This window comes from Sturnira hondurensis, unplaced genomic scaffold (genome assembly GCF_014824575.4).
Source record: "Sturnira hondurensis isolate 20B ecotype Veracruz unplaced genomic scaffold, ASM1482457v3 Scaffold0013515, whole genome shotgun sequence".
In the NCBI taxonomy this organism is placed as follows: domain Eukaryota; kingdom Metazoa; phylum Chordata; class Mammalia; order Chiroptera; family Phyllostomidae; genus Sturnira; species Sturnira hondurensis.
Window position 1 is genome coordinate 2,627,769 of NW_028086146.1, and position 25,112 is coordinate 2,652,880.

The 25,112-nt window shown below is 40.9% G+C and overlaps 1 protein-coding gene across 2 annotated transcripts in view; it reads right to left on the reverse strand.

Moving 5' to 3' along the window:
- CFAP95 (cilia and flagella associated protein 95) overlaps nucleotides 1-25,112 on the reverse strand; it is a 111,004-nt gene that overhangs the window by 25,963 nt on the left and 59,929 nt on the right. For both annotated transcript variants that reach the window (XM_037061689.1, XM_037061688.1), the window contains exons 2-4: nucleotides 22,964-23,072; nucleotides 8,556-8,674; nucleotides 6,789-6,857 (exon numbers count right to left, since the gene is read on the reverse strand). In XM_037061689.1, the coding sequence (XP_036917584.1) occupies nucleotides 6,789-6,857; nucleotides 8,556-8,647 (161 nt within the window). In that variant the 5' untranslated portion in view covers nucleotides 8,648-8,674; nucleotides 22,964-23,072. The remainder of the gene's footprint in view (nucleotides 1-6,788; nucleotides 6,858-8,555; nucleotides 8,675-22,963; nucleotides 23,073-25,112) is intronic.

Sequence of the window (25,112 nt, forward strand, 5' to 3'; positions counted from 1 at the left end):
CAACATCTGGGTGGTATTTTACCAAGAGATAACCCACCACACCAGTGACTGAATAGAAAAAAAAGTAAATGCCTTGCACTGTACTTTGAGAAAAAAACACCAAAAACCTCTTATTATTCACATGCAGTCTCATTCCTTTGAAGAGTGCCAAAGGTTTTACAGATGCTAAGTGCACCCACGGGAGGAATAAACTGAAAGGTTTAGAACGTGGCCTAAGCATGCTGCTACTGCTGTGAAGTAATCACTCCACACACGTATGGATAAGTGCTCTGTGCCAACAACGCAGACTGAACTGCCCGAACTACTTTTTGGTCTCATTTAATTTGTCCACTTATGTGACTGCAGATGCCTTTCTCCTTAGAATCATAAACTTTTAGAGCAGGAAAGGACTCCACAGATCATTTGGCCCAATCCCCTCATTTTCCAGGTGGAGGCTGCTGCAGCCCGGAGGGGGTTATTAGCCAGTACAAGGGCAGATAGCAGGTTTAGTGCAGGCCCAGGAGGAGAGGCCATGTTTTCCCATACCATGCCCTTTCTGAAAACCACTGTGTCCAAATACCTACACAGCAATACAAAACGCTATTACCTTCTTTCTTCTCTAGTCATGTGGATTGCAGGGTTTGGATGAATTCTGGAAATGACACATTTATCATAAAATTACAACAATATACACTAGTCACTACCACCAAGAGGCGATGAAATTTGGTAAAATGACAAGACACATTAGTTTGGGCGGACCTTGTAAGAGGTCTATGTTTTGTATCTTTCCATCCTCCGACAGCAGGGCAGTACTCGTGGGCTGCCCTCAAACTGACCCGGGCTCCCGTGGATCTGCTTCTTACCCAGAAAATATTCTCACCCAGAACTGGCTTTTCCCTTGTCAAAAAATGAACTTCTGTAAACCATTATCCCAGGACCACGCATCTTTATATACGCATACGTAAATAGGAGCTTCTGAGAAATATGATCTTAAAATTAAATTTATATGTGGACCTGCTTGATACGGGTTTTTTGTTTTTGTTTTTGTCCTATTGTTTTGGTTTTTGGTTGTTTGTTTAATGGTCACAGTTGCAGTCCTATCATTATTTATGGAAAGCCTTACTTCTTGGAAGGAATCAGCTATAATTGTCTTGTTCTATGGCTCAATCATAAGATCATTTTATATTAGATAATCACATATCCAGGGGCATAAGAGCACAGTTGATGTCTGAGAGCCCTTTGAGTCCCCTTGCCTCTGACCCTCCCATCACTGGCCAATGCCAATTCCTTGGAAAACTCATTGATGGAAATGCAACCAACTCTCAGGAGAAATAACAGCTTCAGTTTTAGATAATCTCGATTAGCCTTAAACTATATAAATCTCATTTTTTAAATTAAGTCATTTATATCACTTTTAGTCTCAACCTGACTACACCCTACAACTAAAAGCATTTTTTTCTGTCTGACTTATGTGGAAGGAATTATTCACAAGCTATTTTCTCTTAGTTAAGGTCAAGAGTGACAAGTCCAGTGGTGTCCAACATTCCAGTTGTTCTGGTTTTCAATATGTTTTGCTAAGATATTTGCTGCAAGTGTAAGGAGGAAAGTATTGTGTCTTCTTCACACTGATTTAAAATAAAGTAAGTAGGCTTTTGGTTAAGTTGTGAGAAAAAGAAACAGACCATCAAATGCTATCACGGCATAATGAATATTATATAAAAATTAATATAAATGCATTTGACTAATGTCTTCTTAACAACAAAGCTATACCTGTATTCTGATTATTTTTTTTTTGGTTAAGAGGTATCCTGAAGTTTAAATTTACATTATGATTACAGTTTTCCTTTTATAAGATGAAGCACATTATTTTGGTCCATTGAGCAAACTCATTCTTATTCATTGCCTTTTAAAGTTGACATTTAACTTCCACAGCTGTACAGTTGGCAAGAAGCAAAAGAATATTTAATATTCAAGAGAGCAGATTCTAAAATACCACACCATTCTATTGTATGAAATGCCCTATAATTAGTGTACATTAACTGAAAGAAAGAACTGCATATGAAATTAGCAGAGAACGGTTGAAGGTGCTCATGTATTTATTTCCTTGTCGATACTCATTAATCAAATAAAACAAAAAAGTAATTCTAGCAAATCAAACAAATGAGAGATAATTTTCTGAGACCGTGTCTTCTAATACATTTACTAGCACAGCATTGAGAACAACCTTTGGTTCCACAGGCCTTGATACCTTAAATCAAATAAAATAGGAATTAACCACATCCTTTTCCCATTATAATTTGCTGTTCATCATCAGAAATAATGTACTCACTCAAAAAACAATTACTGCACATGTGCTGCAGGTCAGGCTCTCTGGTGGGCACTAGGCATGGAGCTGACACAGAGTTGCCCTTCAGAGCACTGCCTTCAGAGCAAGAAAGACAAACAAAAATGCAATTAATTGCATCCAAAATGGATAAAATTAGGGTAAAAGAAACACACGGTGCTATAAATACCCCCAAGGGACCTACCATGGCAATGAAAGGCAGCAGTAGGAAGGGAAGCTGCCCCGGGAGCGGTAATATTTCAGATGAGAGTTGATGACTTTAGTTAGAGTCAAGAATGAATGTACAGCTTGCATCTTGCTTTCTCAAAAAGTTCCACTAAAACCACATTAAAGAGACCTTAAAAATAATCAACCACAAGAACAGGAAAACAGGTAAGAGAAACAAATTTTGGAAACTCAAGAGAAGTTGGGCAACTGGTCTCTGACTTAGCAGAAAGCTGAGTCCTAAATCAGCAAAGGAGGCCCAGGGGAGAGCTATTTGAGAAGCAGTTAGAACTCCAGGCCCCAACTGCACTCCCCACTGCTGGGTTACTGCCAGTAGGAAGCTAGAAATTTATTCACTGGAAAGGGTAAAAGAGAAAGTCCTTGATCAACAACATGGTTCAGTGACCGTACACAATGAAGAATTAATATGGATGTCCCAGCCAACTGCCCAGCTCACTCCGAGAACACAGGCACCAGCCCTTTACCCTTCAGATGGGTGAGAGCCTCATCCGGGGAATCTGACCAAGCCACAGAAAAGACTAAAATACTGCCACCAGGGCTTCTGAAAAAGAAGAAAAAGGAGGAGGAGGAGGGAACAGAAGGGGAGGAAGAAGGAGGAGGAGAAGAGAATGGGGAGAAGGAGGAGGGGTAAGAGGAGAAGGAGAAGAGGAGGAAAACACCCATCTAGATCCTTCCAGTGAACCTCCAAGTCAACAAGCCTCACTCGCAGGCCCCAAGCCTCATCTCTTAATCATGAAGAGAAAACCAAGGATTGATTGCCGAACACTGAAAGAAAGCTCCTGGCATGGAAAACAGATAATATAGACAGAAACAAAACAGCATTCCTGGAGAAAGAAGAGACTATATGCATGGGAAAAAATAATGAAAAACAAACTATCATTAATATCTCCACAAGAACCAAACAATGGATCCTACAAAAAACAGAAGGATTCAGAAAGTAAAAACTGAACTCAATAGTGGGATTGAAGAGACAGAGCACAAAGTATTAATAGATCGTAAAGACAAAAATAAAATAAGAAAAGACAAGCCAATTAGAAGAGCAGGGCAAACAATCTAAAATCCAAATAAAGAATTTGTGAAAAGAGAAAATGGAAGGTATAAATCATCAATGAAATAAATCAAGAACATGGCCCTGAACGGAGAGAAGTGAGTTTCTGGACTGAATGGGTTCACTGAGTACCCAGCCGACTTCCATAGCATATACCTTACATGCATCAGTCACTCTTCTAACTGTTTTATGTACATTGACTTGCTAAATCATCATGATAACCCTAGAAAATGAGTGTCTTTAGAATTATTATCCCCATTTTATAGACAAAGAAAATGAGGTACAAAATAACCTGAGATCTTCAAACAGAAGGCCCAGGATTTGAAGGTAGGTAATGCATGCCCAGAGCCTACTACACAATACACAGAAGAGAGCACTGCTGTGAAATTTCAGAATATACTACAGACAGCCCTAGCTGGTTTTTTTAAATCCAGGGGTATGTACTATTTTGATAGTGCATGCAGAGCCAAGCCCCTGATCAATCACCTGAGGGGAACCCCATGCAGACTTTCTTCTCTCCAATCTGTCCTACAAATTCCATTTCTATTAGAAGCTCTAAATTCCTATTCCCACCTCCAAGCTCGTCAAGAACATATTGTCCTACACTTGGGCTCACCTACCTGTACCACGGCCTGAAAAACTTTTCTCGGTGAGTCGGGGGAATGCGATGCCCACCTCTCATCTCAAGGAGCACACAAGGTCACTGGTTGCCATTCAACACTTGACAACAGTTGCCTAATGCATTTTGCCCAGTTCTGCGGCTACTTATGGCAGGACAGGAAGTCTGAAACCAGCCCCTTTATACTTGCAGATATCTTTATTTGGCCCTCGCATTTAAATAATTCTGGGCTCAAAATTCTTTTTCTTCAATACTTTAATGTTATGTTCTTATCTTCACTGTTGCTGTGGAAAATTAGTGTCAACTTAATTTTTATTATTTTGCCTATGATTTCTGCTGTTTGCTTTATTTCTCTAAAAATAAAGCTTTAACTTTTTGTTCCTTCAGTTTTAAATTCCTGTTCTATTTGCTCTACCTGGTCTGCTTTCTCTAGTATAAGCTGCCTATATTTCATTCCTCATGATGCTTTTGCTCTTTAGATGTGTTATGATTTTTTAAATTGAGACTTCATTGTATTATTCCTAACATAGTTGCCTCCACTTTTGATGACTACATAGATAGTCCATTGAAAAGTGAGGCTAAGCTAGTGTCTTCACTGTGAGTGTGGGAAATACGAGTTCAGTGCCTCAACTGCAGTTTGCTGGGCTTAACTACACTTACTGACCCTGGCATTTCTTTCTCACTAAGATGCACAGCCCAGTTCTTCTTATATCTGAGACTACTTTCTTTAATTGGAGTCGAGGAAGAGAATTCAGTGTCCTACTGGCTACCTGTGGCTGGCATTACAGACCTCAATACTGAGGTCAGAGGTTTAGCGAAGTAGGCTGTTGACATCAAAATCTCTATTATGTTTCATTTCCTTGGCTGTCTCATTTTCTGCCCTGGGCTAAACACAGCAGTCAAAGTCAATACAAAAATCCTGCTTTAAGCCTATGATCCAAATTTGCAAACTCAAAACTCTTTCGGCTCCTATCTAAGCCTGGCCCACCGAGATGACAGCCCCTCCCCTGGACTGGCCCAATACTCCATCTAGAGACTTCATCTCTTACCTTCTCTGCTCCTCCTAGCCCCTAGCCTTCTCCTGCTCTACTCCTTTACATTCTTGAGACCTTCTCAGAGTTTTAATACGGTTATCAAAGTCTACCCCAGGATTCATTATGCCTTCCCATATCTTTGTTGGAAAGTCCAGATTTCACTGTAAGAAGGCAGCCAGCAGGAAGTTTTTAGCTCATCGCCTTGATGGAAGCGAGGGGCCCACCCTCCTCAAGGATCACCTGGGGCTGCGCCTTGTGAACGTTCCAGCCCACTTAGAGGTGATACAGCAGGCTGTGGGGGATGCAGGCCAGGCCGTCTTTGCTGGAGCCATCAGGGTCAGAACCCACAGGGTTAATGAAATACTGGCCGGAATTACAACAAGTTACTGTGAAATGGGGTGGGACTCCGCAAACCTCCCTTCCTCAGGCAGACTGCAAAATAGCTTAGTTCTGATCCCCGACAGTTCTCAAAGGAAGCCAAAACATTTAAATTGCTGGTGATGACACACACTCCTCTCTTCATAATGCACAACTTAACACTCAGACTTTGGCCATGCTCCTAAGCACCCCCGTGTCCATATCATTTGTCTCTACATCATTGCAGAAATTAGGAAAGTGTGCATTCTTTAGAAAGATAAGTGGAAAAGAAATTTCTTTTCTGTAGTGACAAGTCCCACTACCCCTAAAATAAAGTAATTTCTTTTATTGGCAAAGTTAGTGGTCTCTTGCTCTATAGTCAATTCTCATTATTCACAGTGATATTCTATAAAATTACTACAAACACTGAATTAGCAAATGCTGAACCATTATTACTAGGAGAAATATGGGATTAGATTCTTGAGAGCTTCTGGTTATATTTTTATCAACCAATCAATACATAACTGGTCTTATGTATTTCTCTTTAAAGATACTTTATTTAATATATATTGTTGATTCATTAACATTGAACTCACAGTCAACAACATTATATAACTCACGCCTAAAGGAAGCTTAATGTAACACAGGCATATTCTCCACATCACAACCTGTTGTGCTTAGAAATATTCAATAACACTTTAGCACTATACTTGGGGGTATATTTCAAACGGCATATTCATCAGTTTAAAAGAAACACTAAAGAAGTCACTAAATAGAACTTGAAAGGGACACTTGCTGAAATGAGAAGGCAGAGCCTTGCCTTATTCAACTTGAGCTTGGGAACGTGCTCGCTGGGTGCATGCGTCCTCACCTCACTGTGCAGGTGTGTGAAGGGCTGCAACAGCACTGCAGGCAGTGATGCGGGGGTTCCAAACAGCTTTTCGTGAGTAAGAGAACTTGAAAATGTCGATTCCTTACATAATATGGATTGACTATTATTTATTAACATTATGCATATTGATGGAAAAGACCCCCAGTTAGAGAAAAGAAGTCTGTAAGCTGCCACATAAAGGTCATTTTGTTGACCCTGTTATGCCCCCTAAACCCTTACGCCTGCACACGAAACCCCTGGATCGCTAAGAAACACTACGTGCAATCCGCAGCAGTTCAACGACAACTTACATTTTGCGCCGATCCGGTGGGTGTGTAGTAAAGAGAGCTCCAAAGCCTGTCACAGGCAATCCAGTGTCTCTGGAAACAAGAAGCCAATTTTGGGAAACATGTCGAACTGACATTTATAAACTATCAAAGCCATAGGAAACTAACTTGGAGCTAATTTTTTGTGATAATTATTTTTAAATATATTTTATTGATTACCTATTACAATTGTTCCATTTTTTCTTCCCTTTATTCCCCTCTGCCCTGTACCGCCCTCCTACCACCATCATTCCCCCACCTTAGTTCATGTCCATGGGTCCTACATATAAGTTCTTTGGCTTCTCCATTTCCTGCACTATCTTAACCTTCCCCTGCCTATTTTGTACCTGCCATTTACAGTTCTTACTCTCTGTACCTTTTCCCTTTTTCTCCCCCACCCCTTTCCACTGATAAACCTCCATGTTTATGATGATTATTTTTAAAGAATTTTCATATTTGCAACTTTTAGGCACTTTGCAAAATAAAATGTGCCAATGTATAAATGAAATTGTTAGCATTTTTCATTACTTTGAATGCATTCTCCAATAATTACAATATAAGACAAAGTCTACATCACACGCTTTCATGGAAAGGTACTGTGCACGGTTGCAGGGCTACAGATATGATTCAGAAACAGTTCCTACCCTCCAGAAACTATCTCAGGGAAACACACATGCATATAAATAACAAGAATGTAAGTGTAAATGTTTTATAGAATACAAATAAAATACTCAGAGGCAAAAAATAAAAACAATAAATTCTGTTTAATAACAGCTTACCTAATTCTTAATGCACCTCAGGCAATATTTCTACATGCATTTCATACTTTATTTTATCTAAACTTTGTAGGAGACCATTCTGTGTGGCATGGGCCCAGCTCCCACTCAGAGATACACAGGACCCACACCCATGGATAGGTTCTCCTGTGGGGAATCAGGCCTGCAATGTGCCTAGGCTGCTTTGAGTCTTGCTTTTTTGCTAAAAACTCCCTCACCTGGATTTGTGGCAAACATTCACTGCAAAATAACTTCCTAAAATCCATGCTAAACCTTCCTAGGACCAGTGTAATTGGTCCAACCACTTTTGCCCTTTTCATTTGCAAATATCCTTCTTCTGTGATGTGATTAGCAGCAGCAGCATCTCCTTCGTTTTCTGTAAAAGGTAACCACCTAACGTGAACTTGTGCATAGTAAATGAGGACCATCATGTAATGTGTGAGAAACCCAATAAAGGCCAGTCATGGCAAGGGCCAAGGCTTTTGCTCCCCTTGGGAGAGAAGCCACTCACCCTTTTTTTCCAGAGGATTCGGTAGTCTGTGTGAATTGCTTTTGTTTCAGCTACAATGCTGTGAACCCCATGAGCAGGGGTCTGTGACAAAACTTCAGAAAAACTCTATGGAGTAGATACTTTTATAATTCCCATTTTATAGTGAACAAACTGAGAATTACAGACACCGAATAACTTTCACAAATAAACTGTGGAGCTGGGGTTCAAACCTAGATAGTCAGAACCGTGACCAGAAAAAACATAGAGAGAGGAGACGACATTTCAGCTGGATGCAGAATGAATAGTGCCGATTGGCACACTGAGGGAAGGGAGTTCCAGACACAAGGAACGGCATCAGCAGAAAGCATGGAAGCTTGAGCTGTGTTCCTATAATGTGTAGCGGGCACCACCATACCCCTTCAGTATTTAAATAACTCCTTCCCAGCATGCGCCTATTCTGTAAGCAAAGGGAAATTTTAAGAGTACCTTTCAATAATCCCAGAGTTCATTGTTTCCTCATTCAACAAATCCTTGCTTTGTATTTGAGTCAATTTTGTGTTTAAAAAAACTTGCTCCATTTGTTCATGTGTTTCTGAGATCCAAATCTGGAAAAAAATAGAAGCCATACATAAGAATAATAAATCAATTGTAGAAAGATAGTCAGTTACTAAGACATATTTTTACTGAAGTACATTCTGATTTTAATAGTTGACTCCACTGACATTAAAAATAAGTGATACGTCATAGCAGTTAAATATTTTAACATAAATATGTAAAATGGCAATTTCTTACTATATTTTGTTGGAAAATAAAAATCAAATTAGTTGTTTCTATGAAGTAAAAAGTGATACATTCAACTAAATATTAATTATATCTGCTTTCTATTTTCTTCCTAAGGTTAATATATTTTAATTTCCCTAAGTAAAGAAGTGTTTGCAGCAATCACTTTGTAAATTGAATAGAACTTCAGATACAACCATCATCATCATTATCCACTTTCTGTCATAGATAATAACTCATTGAATTATCAAGCAATTATTACTATGAGGAATATCTGCAGATTTAAAGACATATGCAAAACAATTACAAATGCATCATGGGTGACATCTAGGGAATTATGGGAAGAAAAATAGATGGTGAAGATTGAGTATTTTCATATAAAACTCCAGGATATCACAAGTGTGGAGGTTCACAGGACAGAACCAGAACCCAATACCATGGTGAGAACCCATTAGTTTCCCTAAACCTAAAGACTAGGTTCTCCAACACATCCAACAAAACCTCATCACTTTAATCCCATTAGATTTTTTTTGAGACGGGAGTGATGCATTTATTTTTATTTTTATTTTTTTAATATATTTTATTGATTATACCATTAAAGTTGCTCTATTCCCCCCTTCATTCCCCTCCCCCCGCACACCCCCTCCCCCACCATTCTCCCCCCCCCTTAGTTTATAACCACATGTCTCAAGTTCTTTAGATTCTATATTTCCCCTACTATTCTTGCCCTCCCCCCTATCTATTTTCTACCTACTGTCTATACTATTTTCTGTACCTTCTCCCCCCTTCTCCTCCTCCCACTCCCCTGTTGCTAGCCCTCCATGTGTTCTTCATTTCTATGGTTCCACTCCTGATCTAGCTGTCCTCTTGGTTTGCTTTTGTTTTAGGTGTGGTTGTTAATAACTGAGTTTAACTGTCCTTTCACTGTTCCTATTTTTCATCTTCTTTTTCTTATATAAGTCCCTTTAGCATTTCATATAATAAGGGCTTGGTGATGATGAACTCCTTGAACTTGACCTTATCTGAGAAGCACTTTATCTGTCCTTCCATTCTAAATGAAAGTTTTGCTGGATAAAGCAATCTTGGCTGTAGGTCTTTGGATTTCATGACTTGGAATACTTCTTTCCAGCCCCTTCTTGCCTGTAAGGTCTCTTTTGAGAAATCCGCTGACAGTCTGATGGGTACTCCTTTGTAGGTGACTGTCCCCTTATCCCTTGCTGCTTCTAGGATTCTCTCCTTCATTTTAGTCTTGGCTAATGTAATTATGATGTGCCTTGGTGTGTTCCTTCTTGGGTCCAACTTCTTTGGCACTCTCTGAGCTTCCTGGATTTCCTGGAAGTCTATTTCCTTTGCCAGACTGGGGAAGTTCTCCTTTATTATTTGTTCAAATACGTTTTCCACTTGTGGCTGTTTCTTTCCGCCTTCTGGTACCCTCTTTCGGATGTTGGAATGTTTAAAGATGTCCTGGAGGTTCCTAAGCCTCTCCTCATTATTTTTAATTCTCATTTCTTCATTCTTTTCTGGTTGGATGTTTCGTTCTTCCTTCTGATCCATTCCATTGATTTGAGTCCCAGTTTCCTTTCCATCACTATTGGTTTCCTGTGCATTTCCCTTCATTTCAATTAGTTTAGCCTTCATATGTTCCTCTAATTTGTGACTATAATCAACCAGTTCTGTGAGCATCCTGATGACCAGTGTTTTGAACTGTGCATCTGAGAGGCTGGCTATTTCTTGGTCACTTAGAGTTATCAGCTCTGGGGCTTTGAGTTCTTCTTGAGCCATATTTTGGGCTGTTTGTGCCTGTTACGTATCAGGATCGGAGCCCTAGGTGTTCACCAGAGCAGGGCAGCTCAGTCGCTGGGTTGTGACACTGTACGCGGGGGTGGATTCAAAGAGGAGCAATGGTGGTCTCGTCTGCCACCTCCCGCCACTGCTGCCACAGCTGCCATCATCACTGGGGCCCTTGTGTTTCATCCCACTGCATGAGAATGTGCCACCTCCATCAGCCCTCTCCACCACTGGGTTTGCCCGCTGGGGCCTGCGCGATCCGTCTCACTGTGCGCGAATGTGGGACTGTGGTCAGTCTGCCCCGAACCCTGACTGGGTCTGCGCTGCCTGTGTGCCTGGGTCGGGGGATCTTTCCTGCCCGACCCTGCTCTGCTGCTGGCTCCGCGCCTCTTACCGGTCCCGGTTGAAGGGTTAGTTGTTGTCGGACTTCCGTATAGTTCAATTTTCTGTTCTTTGGCTGTGTCTTTGTTTACTAAACCTTTGTTGTATTCAAACTTGGTTATGGGAGAAGGCACAGTGTTTCCACCTATGCCTCCATCTTGGCGGAAGTCCCGGAGTGATCTAGATTTTGTTTTTAAAAGACAGAAATCACTGTTTAGAAATTTGAAGACTTTGAGTGCTATTGTAGCTATAGTCATATGCCTCTGGTCTACTTTGGGTCAGTATAATAAGGTTCTGAAATAATTAGGAATCTCCCCAACTCAAACCAATTTTAGCTACAGTCTCCGGTCCTGCTTTCCCAGTCTACACCATGGCTCTATAAACCCTTGGTTTCTCTCACCATTGTTCCTTAAGGCCTCAACCTCCTGAATCACCAGGCTCCAGTTTCCCAGCTCTGATTTCTCAACTACCCCTCTTCTTAGATCCCCAAGTTCACAAGTCAATGGTAGAGGACACAGTATTGGGCTTCATATTTTATACTTTAACAAAAAAGGCGACATATCTTTGGGGAAAAAATTACTAGCCACCATTTTATTTTAAGGTTTAAGTTTGACTCAATAATTGACCCTAGTTACGCTTTGATCATTTTTGGCAGTGAAATACTTCAACAAATCAATCAACACCTTTAAAAATTGTATGAAACAAAGATATTGCCAAACATGAAATAGTGAGAAGTAAAAGAAAGTAGATGATAGTAGCATTAGTAGAGTTATAATTTATTGAGTGCTTATTCTGTGTCAGACACCACTTTAAGCACTTTCAATGCATTATTTTTCTAAATACTCAAAGCAGCCCTATGAGTACTGTGTATCAATCACAGTTGCAGAAGGAAAAAACAATCAAATGGGGAAGTGAGGAAAATTTAATGAAGAATCTATTTATAAAAGTGTGGCCAGCCTTCAGAAAACCAACAAAGTTGAAATGCCACGAGGATAGAGAAAGTGGGGAGCCATAGGGTAGGGGCAGTTACTTGAACCCTGAGGGAGGCGGGGAGCATGGGGTGGGGGGCGGGCAGGGTTGGGATTATAAGACAGAAACCTGTACTTGAACAAGAATTAAATAAAAATTATATTTAAAAAAAAAAAAGAAAGACCTATAGCTTTAAAGAAAGGGCCACTTGATAGTTTTGGCTTTCAGAACAGGGACTTGGGGTCTTAGTCTATAGGGGCTATTGTTATAAATACTGTAGACTGTGTGGTTTATAAACAACAGAAATTTATTTCTCACAGTTACAGAAGCTGAGAAGTCCAAGATCAAGGGGCTGACAGATTCAGTGTCTACTGAAAACCATCTGTTCATCATGTCCTCACATGGCAGAAGGGGGAGGGGTGCTCTCTGAGGTTTCTTCTATGAGGACGTTAATCCAATTTATGAGGGCTCCCAATGACTCACCTCCTAATACCATCACACTGGAAATTAGGATTTCAATATTTAATTTGGGGGGGAGACCCAAACATTCAGTCTATATAGCACACAGCCACTGCCAAACCAAGGCTCTGCAGGGAGGAAACCATAGGAATAATGTCCAAGCTAACTCTCCTTCCACCTCTGACTGCCTCTCAGTGCCTTCTACAGGCGAATCCCAACAGGAGGCCAGAGGGCAAGGGAGCTCACTGATGTAATTCATAAAGGCCAGCCTCCTTGGCACAGGGCAGTTGAGAAGGGTGGGGAATGGATCTGGAGGGAGAAAGAAAGAAAACTTTGAATAGTTTATCTTCATTTTAAGGGAAAGCTGAGGTTAAAGGGACTAAGTAATGCCCATGTAAACCACTGAGAAAGTAAAGTTTCACAATTCCAAACTCATGCAGTCTGACGCATTCATTCATTCACCCATCCATGAACTGCCAGACATCCTACTACGTTCTAGGGCAGGAGTAGTAAACTCTAGAGACTACACTAACTATAGCTTATTGAGTTATAGTAAATGATGGGAATAATGGTAGTAACAATAGCACATGGCCAGGCACTACTTAAAGTGTCTTCACATTAAATGCTCACGAAAACTCTACTATTCTCCCATTACACCTGAGGAAATAAAGACATGGATCGTTTTAGACTCTTGACCAAAGTTATAACCTAATAAGCAGTGGAACAAAAAATCAAGGAGAAGTCATCTGACTTCACAGCCTATTCTTAACCTCTGTGCTTTCTGTGTCATGGGCAAATGTTATCTCCCAACATTAGACTTCCCATCTTCATCAGTAATAGAACCTGAAAATTTTAGCTAGAACCATGGTGTTTCTGACTGCATTTCCCCAGTCTTCCTTATACTTAGATATGACTAGTAGCTGAACTGGTTCTGGACAGTGGGCATGAGTGAGGATAATTTATACAACCTCTTCTGGTTTTAATTTCTGCTGCATGGAGTGCAGACACAATGACAGGTTTCTAGCAGCTGTCTCGGGCCCCGCCCAAAGGACGGCAGAGCAGAAAGCTGGAAGAAGTGAGTCTCTGACAATTTGTGGAGATTCCACACCAGTCCTGGCCTGCTGTCCTCCAACTTTCTACATGAAAGAATAAAACCTAGTGTGAACAGCCACTGCGGATTTGTGGTTTCTGCTGCATGTAGGCAAACCTAATCCTATTCCAGCTTAATGTGAAAAATCACTTTTGGTCTAGAAATGTTCACAACCTGACATAAGAGTGGAGAATTTATAAAGCATTTCCATATGCTTAAAAGTCTTTTGGGGGATATATATCTCCCCAAAGATTGGCAATTTGGTATGTGAACAGCTAAATTAACACAGCACAAACTCACAGGATAATCACTAAAATTTCCATTTAATTTGCATAATGAAATCTCACTTGAGTCAAATGGTAATATAAAAAATATCTAATGTGTATACAGGAAGTTCACTTCATAATAGTGTTCTTATTCTTTGTTTTCCTGAGTTTTCATTTTTTTTAGATTTCTAATCTTCCAAGATGAATTCTTCCCATATGTACTGCATCTAATGACACTCAGTAGACAGATAACTGGGGTGACTGATGCAAGCAACAAGCAAGTCACTTGGGACTTCCACTCAAATTTCAAATTGGAGGGTAAGTAGCCTCTTTCTACTGAGGACGACTTATCCCTCTGGCAACATCTCTCTTGGCAAAGTTTGTTTTAGATGATCCTCATCTGACATTTCTTCCCTGGGTTTCTTTTGGGTACCCTGAGAGCCATACACCTTTGACGAATATTGACACAACTGTGGGTATTTCCCAAATCAACTTTCCCCTTTGATGCCACAGCTTGCTTCAGGAATGAGTCAGACTTCAGTCCACCAATTTCCCCAACTTCAGGGAAACATCAATCAAGTCCCCTGTCTAGTATCCTTGAGGTCTTGCTCAAATGCTTGAATGAATAGGACATACTTACCACCCTTACCCCTTGAGGACAACAGGGGTAGGACTCAGCACACACACTATCTCCCAATAACTCCAAATTCCCAATTCTCTCAGCCATGTCTCTTCAACCAACCTTCTTTCCTTCCTTCTTTCCTTCCTTCTTTCCTTCCTTCCTTCCTTCCTTCCTTCCTTCCTTCCTTCCTTCCTTCCTTCCTTCCTGTCTTCAAGGTGGATAAGAGACCAAGAAGCTAAAAATCAGTTACTGCCTAAATGCTCTGGAAGTTCTGCATGAGTGTTTCAGCACCTCGCTTTGTAACAAAGAAGGTGGCATTCATTCTCTTAGATCTTCAGTCATAACCAAGGAAGAGTCTTCTTTTACCCTATTAAACAGCACTCCCCTACCAACTGCACCTTTTTGCACTGTTGCCAAAAACGTCATTCTTGTCAAGTAAACACTGAGACCTTATCTTTAAAAAATCATCCAAAAGGCTGGTCTTATTTCTCAGCAGTAGTTTTGCCCTTAGAAATGCTGGCTGTTTCCATGACCAGGTGAACTCAGCAGTGCCACACACAGATTATTTAAAGGATCCCAGAGAAACAGAGAGGCCCCACCCCAAAAGGATTTTTAAACAACTGGGACTCATGAGGTACAATAAAAAAAATAATGTCATTGTTTTCCCCCACTGCCTGTTTATACTAGCCTTTTGGGGATGGTTTATTTCCTGTCCCTAAAAGAAATAAATCTTAGACAAGTGCCATATTCTTTTTCTTATCACTGTCAGATAACAAAACAGTCTTGTTACAAAAGCAGTCTCAGTTAAGTAATTAATATTAGTAATCACATGAGAGCTTTTTAGTTGTCCAGTTGTCTGAGCGAGGGGAGGAACAGAGCAAGTGAAGAAACAGAAAACGAGCTAAGCCTCCCCCTGCCCACAGATTTCCCTCTGCAGACCTCTCTGGCCTGGGGCAGACTCTAAACGGAGGAAGGGAAGAAATTTAACTTTAAATAAAATTCACAATTTTGATGAGCTCTTTTCATCATCGAAATGTGACCAATAGACTTTTTATTATCTGAGAGTGACCATAAAAATATGGAAACTGGCCCTGGTTGGTATAGCTCAGTGGACTGAGCGCAGGCCTGCGAACCACATGATCGCAGTTCGATTCCCAGTCAGGGCACATGCCTGGGTTGCAGGCCAGTTCCCATCAGGGGACTCCTGAGAGGCAACCATACATTGATATTTCTCTCCTTCTCTCCTTCCCTTCCCCTCTAAAGATAAATAAATAAAATCTTTAAAAAAATATGGAAACTGTACAAGGTTTTACCCAGGGGCAGAGAAAACACTAATTTTTGAGAGAATAGTAGGTGTGTCCTGAAATATTCTCCACTGTTTACCTCAAAGTAAGGTAAACAGTGGAGGCAAGCAATATGGGGTTAGTGTATATAGGATTGCACATTTCCATTTGTCCTTGCTGCGAACTAATATACACGAAAAGTTAAATTCCAGTTTCTCTAAAAATTAAAGTAGGGCATGATTATTGATATAGAAAATGAGTTGTGAAGGAGAGATGGGATAAAAATGGGAGACACCTACTTTCATTCCTACCCCAAATCCCTAGAAATGAGAGAAAAGATATTTGCTAGAATAAACCCATAGCTACAGCAGAAAAGAAGGAAAGTACACTCTGTGGGCCTAAATTTATCCAGAATGTCTGCAATTGAAAAGGTAGCTTCAATTGTGCCAACACTGGAAGAGACAATCCAAAATAGTTCCAGGAGAGAAGGCTAGAACCTCCGGCATCAACTCCAGGGTCAGAGATTATGGAGAGAGGAAGCATGAGGGGGCCCTGACTCAACAGTCCACTACCCCCAGACATCTCCTCTTCTCCCAATTTAAGTCATTCCTTTACAGGGGCATCACAATTATTCCATTCACCAAAAGTTCATCTAAATGCTTCTTTCAGGTACTTACATGTGAATACAACAAGCATCCCAAGACTATTCTACCGTGTCAAAGAAAGAAAAAAGAAATATATGAACAAATTAAATAAAATAAATGGTAATTGAATTTCTCAGATCTAGTGTAATTACACCCTTTTATATTCCTTTTAGGATCATTAATTTTTAATTTAAAGTTTTTTGAATTTTCACTTAATTTTTTTATTGTTGTTCAGTTACAGTTGTTCTCATTTTCCCCCACTGGTCTCCTCAGCCCCATCTAACCCCCACACCAAAGACAATCTCCACTCAATTGTCCTTGTCCATGAGTCCTTTGTACATGTTCATTGACTCGAACTTTCCCTTTTCTTCCCTATTATCTGTCTCTCCCACCCCTCTGGTCACTGTCAGTTTGTCCTTTCTTTCCATGTCTCTAGTTCTATTTTGCACACTTGTTGATTAGGTCCCACTTATAGGTGAGATCATATGGTATTTGTTTTTCACCACCTGGCTTACTTCACTTAGCACAATGGTCTCCAGTTCCATCCATGCTGTCATGAAGGGTAGGAGCTCCTTTGTTCTTTCTTCTGCACAGTATTCCATTGTGTAAATGTACCACAGTTTTTTGATCCACCATTTACTGGTGGGCATGGTAGCACTTGGCTGTTGTAAATAATGCTGCTATGAATATTGGGGTACACAGGTTCTTTTGAATTGATGTTTCAGGATACTGAGGGTATAATCTCAGCAGTGGAATTTCTGGATCAAAAAGCACTTCCATCTTTAGTTTTTTTAGGAAATTCCACACTGTTTTCCACAGTGGTTGCACCAGTCTGCATTCCCACCAACAGTGCACTTGGGTTCCCTTTTCTCCACAGCCTCACCAGCACTTGTTTGTTGGTTTGTTAATGATGGATATTCTGACAAGTGTGAAGTGGTATCTCACTGTGTTTTTAATTTGCATCTAGGGTTATTAATTTTTAAATGTTATATTTCCATTCCCTGAAACAGCTCATATTTGAGGTTTACTTGGCTATTCTTTACTCATAAAATGAATATTAACATACTTTTGTACTATTCATTTGTTTGCCATCTTCAAGTCCCAAATGACAGTGATGCTGTTAATACAAATACTAGCCTAATTTGCTAATCAATGTTGTCCTGTTAGTTTCAAAAATGCCTTGGCATTGATTCATTAGCTGTGTATGAAAAAGCTACAATGAAATTTAATAAAATTACTTGCTTTTCATTCTTCCTGTATGTCTAAAAGGGTCTCACCTTCTGTGACACTACATCAGATGTGCTCTGTACTTAATGCAGCCGAGTTTACAGGATTCAACATGTACGGCTTCCTCAGAAACAGTCTTGCGATTACAGTTGTGACAGGGCCTGGTGGTGTTGTGAGGATCCTTAGATGGGAGACTTTACAAATGAACAAAGAATGATGAAAGTACTCATGATCATTTTAGTCTGCATGGGACTCGCTGTGCTATAGTTAAGCAGCACCAGAACAAACTCCAAATAAAATACCCAAACAACATAGTGTCATTCAAAATACTATTTCCTTTAATCACTTAGACTAATAAGAAAACCACAGAAGCTCCAGTGGCTTGAACTACTGTTCCCCCATGAATCTGGCTCCCCCATGGACCATTCAGCTTCCTGAAGCCTAAAGACGATTGAGGTAGGAAATCCAGTAAGCCACCACTAAAACGGTAGTGGTATGTTTCCAGATTCCTTCAAGAGACAGTTCTTTTAAGAATCAGCTCAGGAGCTTCATAGGGACCATCTCCACTAGGAAGCCATGCCTGACCTTCTGATCAACCCATTGCAGTTCAGGTGCCTTCCCAGCATCCTCATCTTCTCCTAATCATAGCATCCATCATACACTTTGCCACTGGGGTTGTTTGCCCCAATTTCCCCCATGAGCCTGTGAGTTCCTGAAATATAGGTACCTTACTTTGTATCGTGTTTTTTTTACCCCAGCACTTGGCAAAATAATAGGACCGTAATACATGTTTATTGGATGTAGTTCTTCCTTCCTTCATTCTTTCCATCAATCCTTCCTTTATTTCTTTTTTCCCTTCTTTTTCTTCTCTCCTTCCTTCTCTTTCTTCTTCCTTTCCTTATTCCTTCCTTCCTTCCATCCCTCCTTTCTTCTCAGAGAGCCAAAAGGTCAGAGTGCCTATGTATTTTTCTGACACATCACAACATCACAGTAATCTTATTTGGTTGTCTCTGGGCACTCTCCGGCATTGGCAGATGTTCAAAGCTGACTTTCTTTGGGTGTTCTAGTAGGCATTGAGATCCTTTGGGGAACATTTAATGGTATGCTCCATGACACAGGATGCCACTGGCTAGACTTAAATGTCCTGCTTTGGCCCTTGGGAATCCAGCCAATTCCCCTCCCATCCCTACATGAGGTACTCTTAGGCAGGGCCCAAAATGGCTCATATCATCTTTCTCTTTCACATGGCCCACCTCTGCCCCCAAAAGCCCCATTTCGCCCTGAGCATGTACTTGTCCTTGCCCCACCAATGATGTATATGTAGCTAGTTCACACCTTTCTGATCTACTGCTTCAAATTGACCCCCACAGCCTCATATATGTAACTTCACCAGGCACCCACAGGACTATGCAGGTGCAACAGCACACCTTTTCTAAAACCCTGTCTCTACTCTCAAACTTCTACTTTCTTGAATTTTAATCCTCTTATATTCCTCACGTGAGCAGTGGCCTAAGGATACCATCTTCTTTGAGGATCTCACCTAAGTGGCCTAATAACTCACTTTACTACAGAAGACCATGATTTTGTACTTGGCCTTTTGGACTCTCAACCAAAATGTAGACAAAGAGAGTCTCATCTTAAATCTCTTTACAAAAAGTCAATGCTCACATTAGCCATAGCAGCCACATTTAAGGGCAAGGAAACCTTCAATCAGCTAAACAGAAATGCTGGTACACAAAAGAAGCAACCACTCAGCAGCAATCTTGCAAAAAACCAAAAATGCTAAGAAGGCATTCAGGAGAAGAAACAGATGGGAATAGGGCTAACCACCATGTGCATAGACATAATTTGGGAAACAGGACAGAGGTTATAGCTAGGACGTAAGCAACCAAAGCCCCACGACATGTGCAGAAAAGTGTATACAATACCCAAGCCAGAGCAAAAATAAATACATTAGTAATCAGGGTCAGTTTCCACAAAGAGGATGCAGTTTTAAGCATCTAAAAGGTCACTGGGGTAAGCATCGGACAACTTGGCATTCTAACAGGGAAAGTATTTAAGATATTAATTAGACATTGGAACCAGTGAAGATAAAGAGATTTTAATTCATAATATACTCTCTAGCTGTTAGACTTTGAACAAGTGATAAAGTTGCATTTTGTCTCAGTGCTCTCATCTATACAGTGTGGGTCACGTGTGGGTACCTGCCTGGAGAGTTTTCCAGAGGATGAAACAAGAGACACTGTTCACGTAACCATCTTATTGAATTGATTCTATTCCATCAATAGGAGCAATCATGAAGCAACCTGATTTGAATCGAGCTGCCCCTTAACTCCCACATGGATAGCTAGTCCTAATTTTTGACTTGTTAGAAAATTTTAACCAAGTCCCATAGCTTTTCGGGGGCCCCCTCAATCTTAAAAAAGATCTTATTTTAGCTATAAAATTTTCCAGTCCAATAAAGAAATTAAAACTTCTAACTGATTCGATTTAAGGTTCTCACCTTCCCAGACTGTGCTGCTTTTGTCCCGGAAGCCTGCCGTGGGTGTGGCCTTGCTCCACCGCTCTTTTTTTTCAGGTTTTTCTCTTCTACTCCCCGACCCAACCCCCACCAACTCCCACCATCGCACCCCCTGATTCACAGGCCCTTCCCAAGTCTGGCTGACGGGCAGAGATGAGGTGAAAAGGCTTCGTGTAAGCAATCCTTACTCCCTTGATCTATGCTAGTGGCCCAGGGATTACAGGACATTCAAAATAGACTCCTTTCATGGGCATTTGGTTTTCAGGGACTGTCCCAAGAGCCTCCAGCTGCGGCTTGCTGGAGGTAGGCAAAGCTTCTCCTCCTGCTCTTCCCAAGCCTTGAGTATCTCATAGGTCTTTTGTGCTGGATTTCTTTGCCCTCTGCTCCTACCCTGAGCAGGCTCCTCAAGAGTGCTCTGGCAAATTCTCTTCAATGGGTCCGTGGGCAAATTCATACAGTCATATATCCCTGACCATCATCCCCACTTACCAAGTTGCTTGCTTTCCCCCAACCCTGCTCTTCCAGACCAGGCAAGACCTCTCAGCTTTACATTCCCAGGCATATGTCATACATACCTGGACTCTGTCCTCTAAATTCCAGGACACACCTACTATTCTCTCTCAGTGGTTCCCTTAAAACTCCTCTCAACTGTGGAAGGAGGGACATGAAAATCACAACTAATTAAAGCCTCCTTCAACTCTTCAACTCTAGTCTTCAAGGACATAATCATTCATACTGGTCTAACCTAATTTAGAACCTCTTACAGGTCCTGCGTAGGTGGTCCAGCTTCTTGCTTTAGGACACACAGTTCTTGCCAAATATCAAGCATGTTCTAGCATTTAGGCCTCTGTCCAAGGTCTATGACAAGAGGAAGAGGGACTCATCCATCCTCTTGCCACATGAGGCATCCCGCCTGACATATGAAGGTGTGGGAGCTCTATGCCTATATCCCTTCCTTCCTTTTTTTTTTTTATGTCTGGGACCTTGCATGAGGCATTTAAAATCAGTCAATCTAGTTTAGAACTGAGATGATATCTTTCTTGTCAACTTCATAACTTTGTTGAAAATAGAAAGAAATAAGATGAATGAGCAAGTGCCTTACAGAAAAAAATCTAACCTACTATTAAGATACGAAAATAGCAGCTTCATCAGAAATAGTAACTCTTTGGTCTATTTTATTTTCTATCTAACACATACTGCAAACCTGGTAGAGGAAGGACAAGTTTTCAATGACCGTGAACAAATAAATGCCAAAGAGAAGGTTAATATCTTATTTATGCATTCTATATTAAACCTGAGGCTTGACTACTGTAATGCATGGAATATAAGGAACAAATATTGAGGTTTCTACACCTGATATTTTACTTGATCTCACTTCCTCCAACCACCCTGAGACCAAGAACATTCTCATTTAGAAATTAAAAATAAATGTTTTCTCAGGGTCAAAGACTCTCAGTGCATGCCAAACAATGCCTGCCTCGTCCAACTTGCTCTTGTCCTGACTACAGCCCTGTGCTCAAGAAAGTAAGGTTAAACTGGGTTTGGGGGAGTAAGGCAGGGTGGCTATTGATTGAGTTAGGTACCAGACTCAAGAGCTTTCTCCATGTGTGAGCTGGATAGAGACAGCCTGTGCAAAGGCAAGAGAGTAGGGTGGAAATGGAGCAAACCTTCAGGATGCCCCTGAGATCTGAGCTACGAGACAAGAGGACAACTGAGCAGAGAGAAACAGAGATGCTAAGAGAGACTCTGTGTTTAAGCATGAGAGAGAGAGAGAGACAGAGAGAGAGAGAGACAGAGAGAAAGAGAGAGAGACTGTCTTGCTGTCTTGATTCTTTTAAGTGCCTTGGTTTCATACCCAGGCAGTTGTATCTTTATAATAAATCTCCATCTTTCAGACTATCCTTATTACTCTCTGTCCATTGCAACTATAAGAGGAAGGGAAGAAACAGCATGGGACCTACAAAGCTAACTTATTTCCATCACACTGGAGAATCAAGAATCTTCTCAAACTACTTCTCCCTAGGTCTGCCTTATTTCAAACTAACCCCACCTTTGGGGGCAGAATGTGATAGAAACCCAGTCTTCTCAACACATTTACACCTGCTCTTGTCAAATTATAAGTTCTTCAGGCCCCAAGACCATGCTATTAAGGCTGAATTGAGTCTCCAACTAGTCTCCAAAGGTCTTAGCAATGTAGGGTACAATTTGGGGGTCTCTACAGTGTTGAGTTCCTGCCTCATGCTGATTGGGTAGAAACCTCAATAGCCACTCACAACAATTCAAATAGGAATTACTCATGCACTGAATATTCTTCTTGTAACTGGGTCATACAAGTATTACAAGCATATCAGTAGCATGTTTTGATTACTCACAACTCTGCCATCTTAAGATAAGCACAAAGACTTGACATCAAAGACCTGGGTTCAAACTCACTGTTCTACTCCCTAACTGTGTGACTTTGAGTAAGTTGTTTAACCTCTAGGAGTTCCTACCCGTCTATAAAATAGGGATAATAATACATTCTTCTTAGGGTTATTGTGAAGGTTAAAGCAGACAACTAGCAAGATGCTGCAGCTGCAGCAACAGCATCCTAACAACAGTAATAATTTCTTCAGCACTTACTCTCTGCCAGGCTGAGTTAAGCACTCTACTTGCTTTATCTCATTTTATTTTCCTGATAACCTTATGAAGTATGCACACTTTAAAGGTAAAGCCACGGAAGTACATAGTGACTAAGTCATGTGCCTGAAAACTAACATAGCTAAGAGGTGGACTGGACAAAGTGCTCGTCCCTTTATTTTTTTTTTCATTTTTTTACAAGGCGGAAGATTCTAGACTTAAAGAAATTAGCAGCAACTACTCACTTTGGGCTCATCGGTTCCAAATCTCCAATAAGTTGAATTACACAGTTTTTTCACTTCCTCGGGACCCTCTACATCATAATCTTTGGGATAAGCTTCTCTGTTACGGTGCCTTAAGGAAAAAAGAAGACTGTTAAGAGGTGAAGCTTACTTATCAAGACTTGCCTTTAAATGTTAAAAAAAATCCAATAGGACTTCCACCATATGGAGGTGTAGGTGGAAACCTGCCTTCTCCCACACCAAGTTTAAAAACAACAAAGTTTTAGTAAACAAAAATGCAGCCAAAACACAGAAAATTGAACTATATGGAAGTCCAACAACAACGAACTATTCAGCCAGACTGGTAAGAGGGGCGGAGCCAGCAGCAGAGCAGGGTCGGGCAGGGAAGATCCCCTGACCCAAGCGCACAGGCAGCGTGGGCAGATCCAGGTGTGGGGTAGCAACAGTAATGGGCGGACCCAGTGAGGGCAAAAGGCGGCAGACCGACCGTGGCCACACATTCGCACGCAGATAAACCAGTGACGGAGTGAGCAGTGAGACAGACTGTGAAGGCCTCAGCGGCGGGAAGCAGCAGAGGGGACCGCCATTGCCCCTCTTTGACCCCGTCCCCACATACAGTGTCACAAACCAGCGACTGAATTGCCTCGCCCTGGCGAACACCTAGGGCTCTACTCCTCATACGTAACAGGTGCGAACAGACCAAAATATGGCTCAAGAAGAACTCAAAGCCCCAGAGCCAATAACTCTAAGCGACAAAGACATAGCCAAACTATCAGATGCACAGTTCAAAAACTGGTGATCAGGATGCTCACAGAACTGGTTGACTTTAGTCACAAATTAGTCGAAAAAATGAAGGCTACACTAACTGAAGTGAGGGGAAATGCACAGGAAACCAATAGTGATGGAAAGGTAACTGGGATTCAAATCAAGGGAGTGGACCAGAAGGAAGAAAAAAATGACCAAACAGAAAAATATGAAGTAACAAGAATTCAAAAAAATGAGGAGAGGCTTAGGAACCTCCTGGACATCTTTAAATGTTCCAACATCCAAAGTATAGGGGTACCAGAAGGGGAAGAGGAACAGCCATGAGTGGAAAACTTATTTGAACAAATAATAAAGGAGAATTTCCACAGTCTGGCAAAGGAAATAGACTTCCAGGAAAACCAGGAAGCTAAGAGAGACCTAAAAGGTGGAGTCAAGGAGGAACACACCGAGGCACAACATAATTACATTAGCCAAGATTCAAATGAAGGAGAGAATCCTAGAAGCAGCAAGAGATAAGGGGATAGTCACCTACAAAGGAGTTCCCATCAGACTGTCAGCGGATTTCTCAGAGACCTTCCAGGCAAGAAGGAGCTGGAAAGAAGTATTCCAAGTCATGAAATTCAAAGACCTTCATCCAAGATTGCTCTATCCAGCAAAGCTTTCATTTAGAATGGAAGGTCAGATAAAGTGCTTCTCAGATAAGGTCAAATTCAAGGAGTTCATCATCACCAAGCCCTTATTATATGAAATGTTAAAGGGACTTATCTAAGAAAAAGAAGATAAAAATATGAACAGTGAAAGGACAGCAAGCTCACAGTTATTAACAACCACACCTAAAACAAAAGCAAACCAAGAGGACAGCTAGATCAGGAGCAGAACCATAGAAATGAAGAACACATGGAGGGTTAGCAACAGGGGAGTGGGAGGAGAAGGGGGAGAAGGTACAGAAAATAAGTAGCATAGACAGTAGGTAGAAAATAGATAAGGGGAGGACAAGAATAGTAGGGGAAATATAGAATCTAAAGAACTTGAGACACATGGTCATAAACTAAAGGAGGGGAATGGTGGGGGAGGGGTGTGCAGAGTGGAGGGGAATGAAGGGGGGGAATAGAACAACTGTAATGGCATAATCAATGAAATATATTTTAAAAATCCAATAAAATTTATTATATTCATTACAGTATTTTAATTCTAAATTGACTTGGTTTATAATGTATATTTTCCACTCTTTTTGAGTAATACTGAGACTACTTTGTAAAAACAACTGAACACACATGGTAAAACTAACACCACAGAAACAGTCCTGAGCAAACATGGCAATCATTCAACAGCTCCAGTGAAGTTAATGTTATTTAATAATGGAGATTATTTAATGAAAGTAAATTCT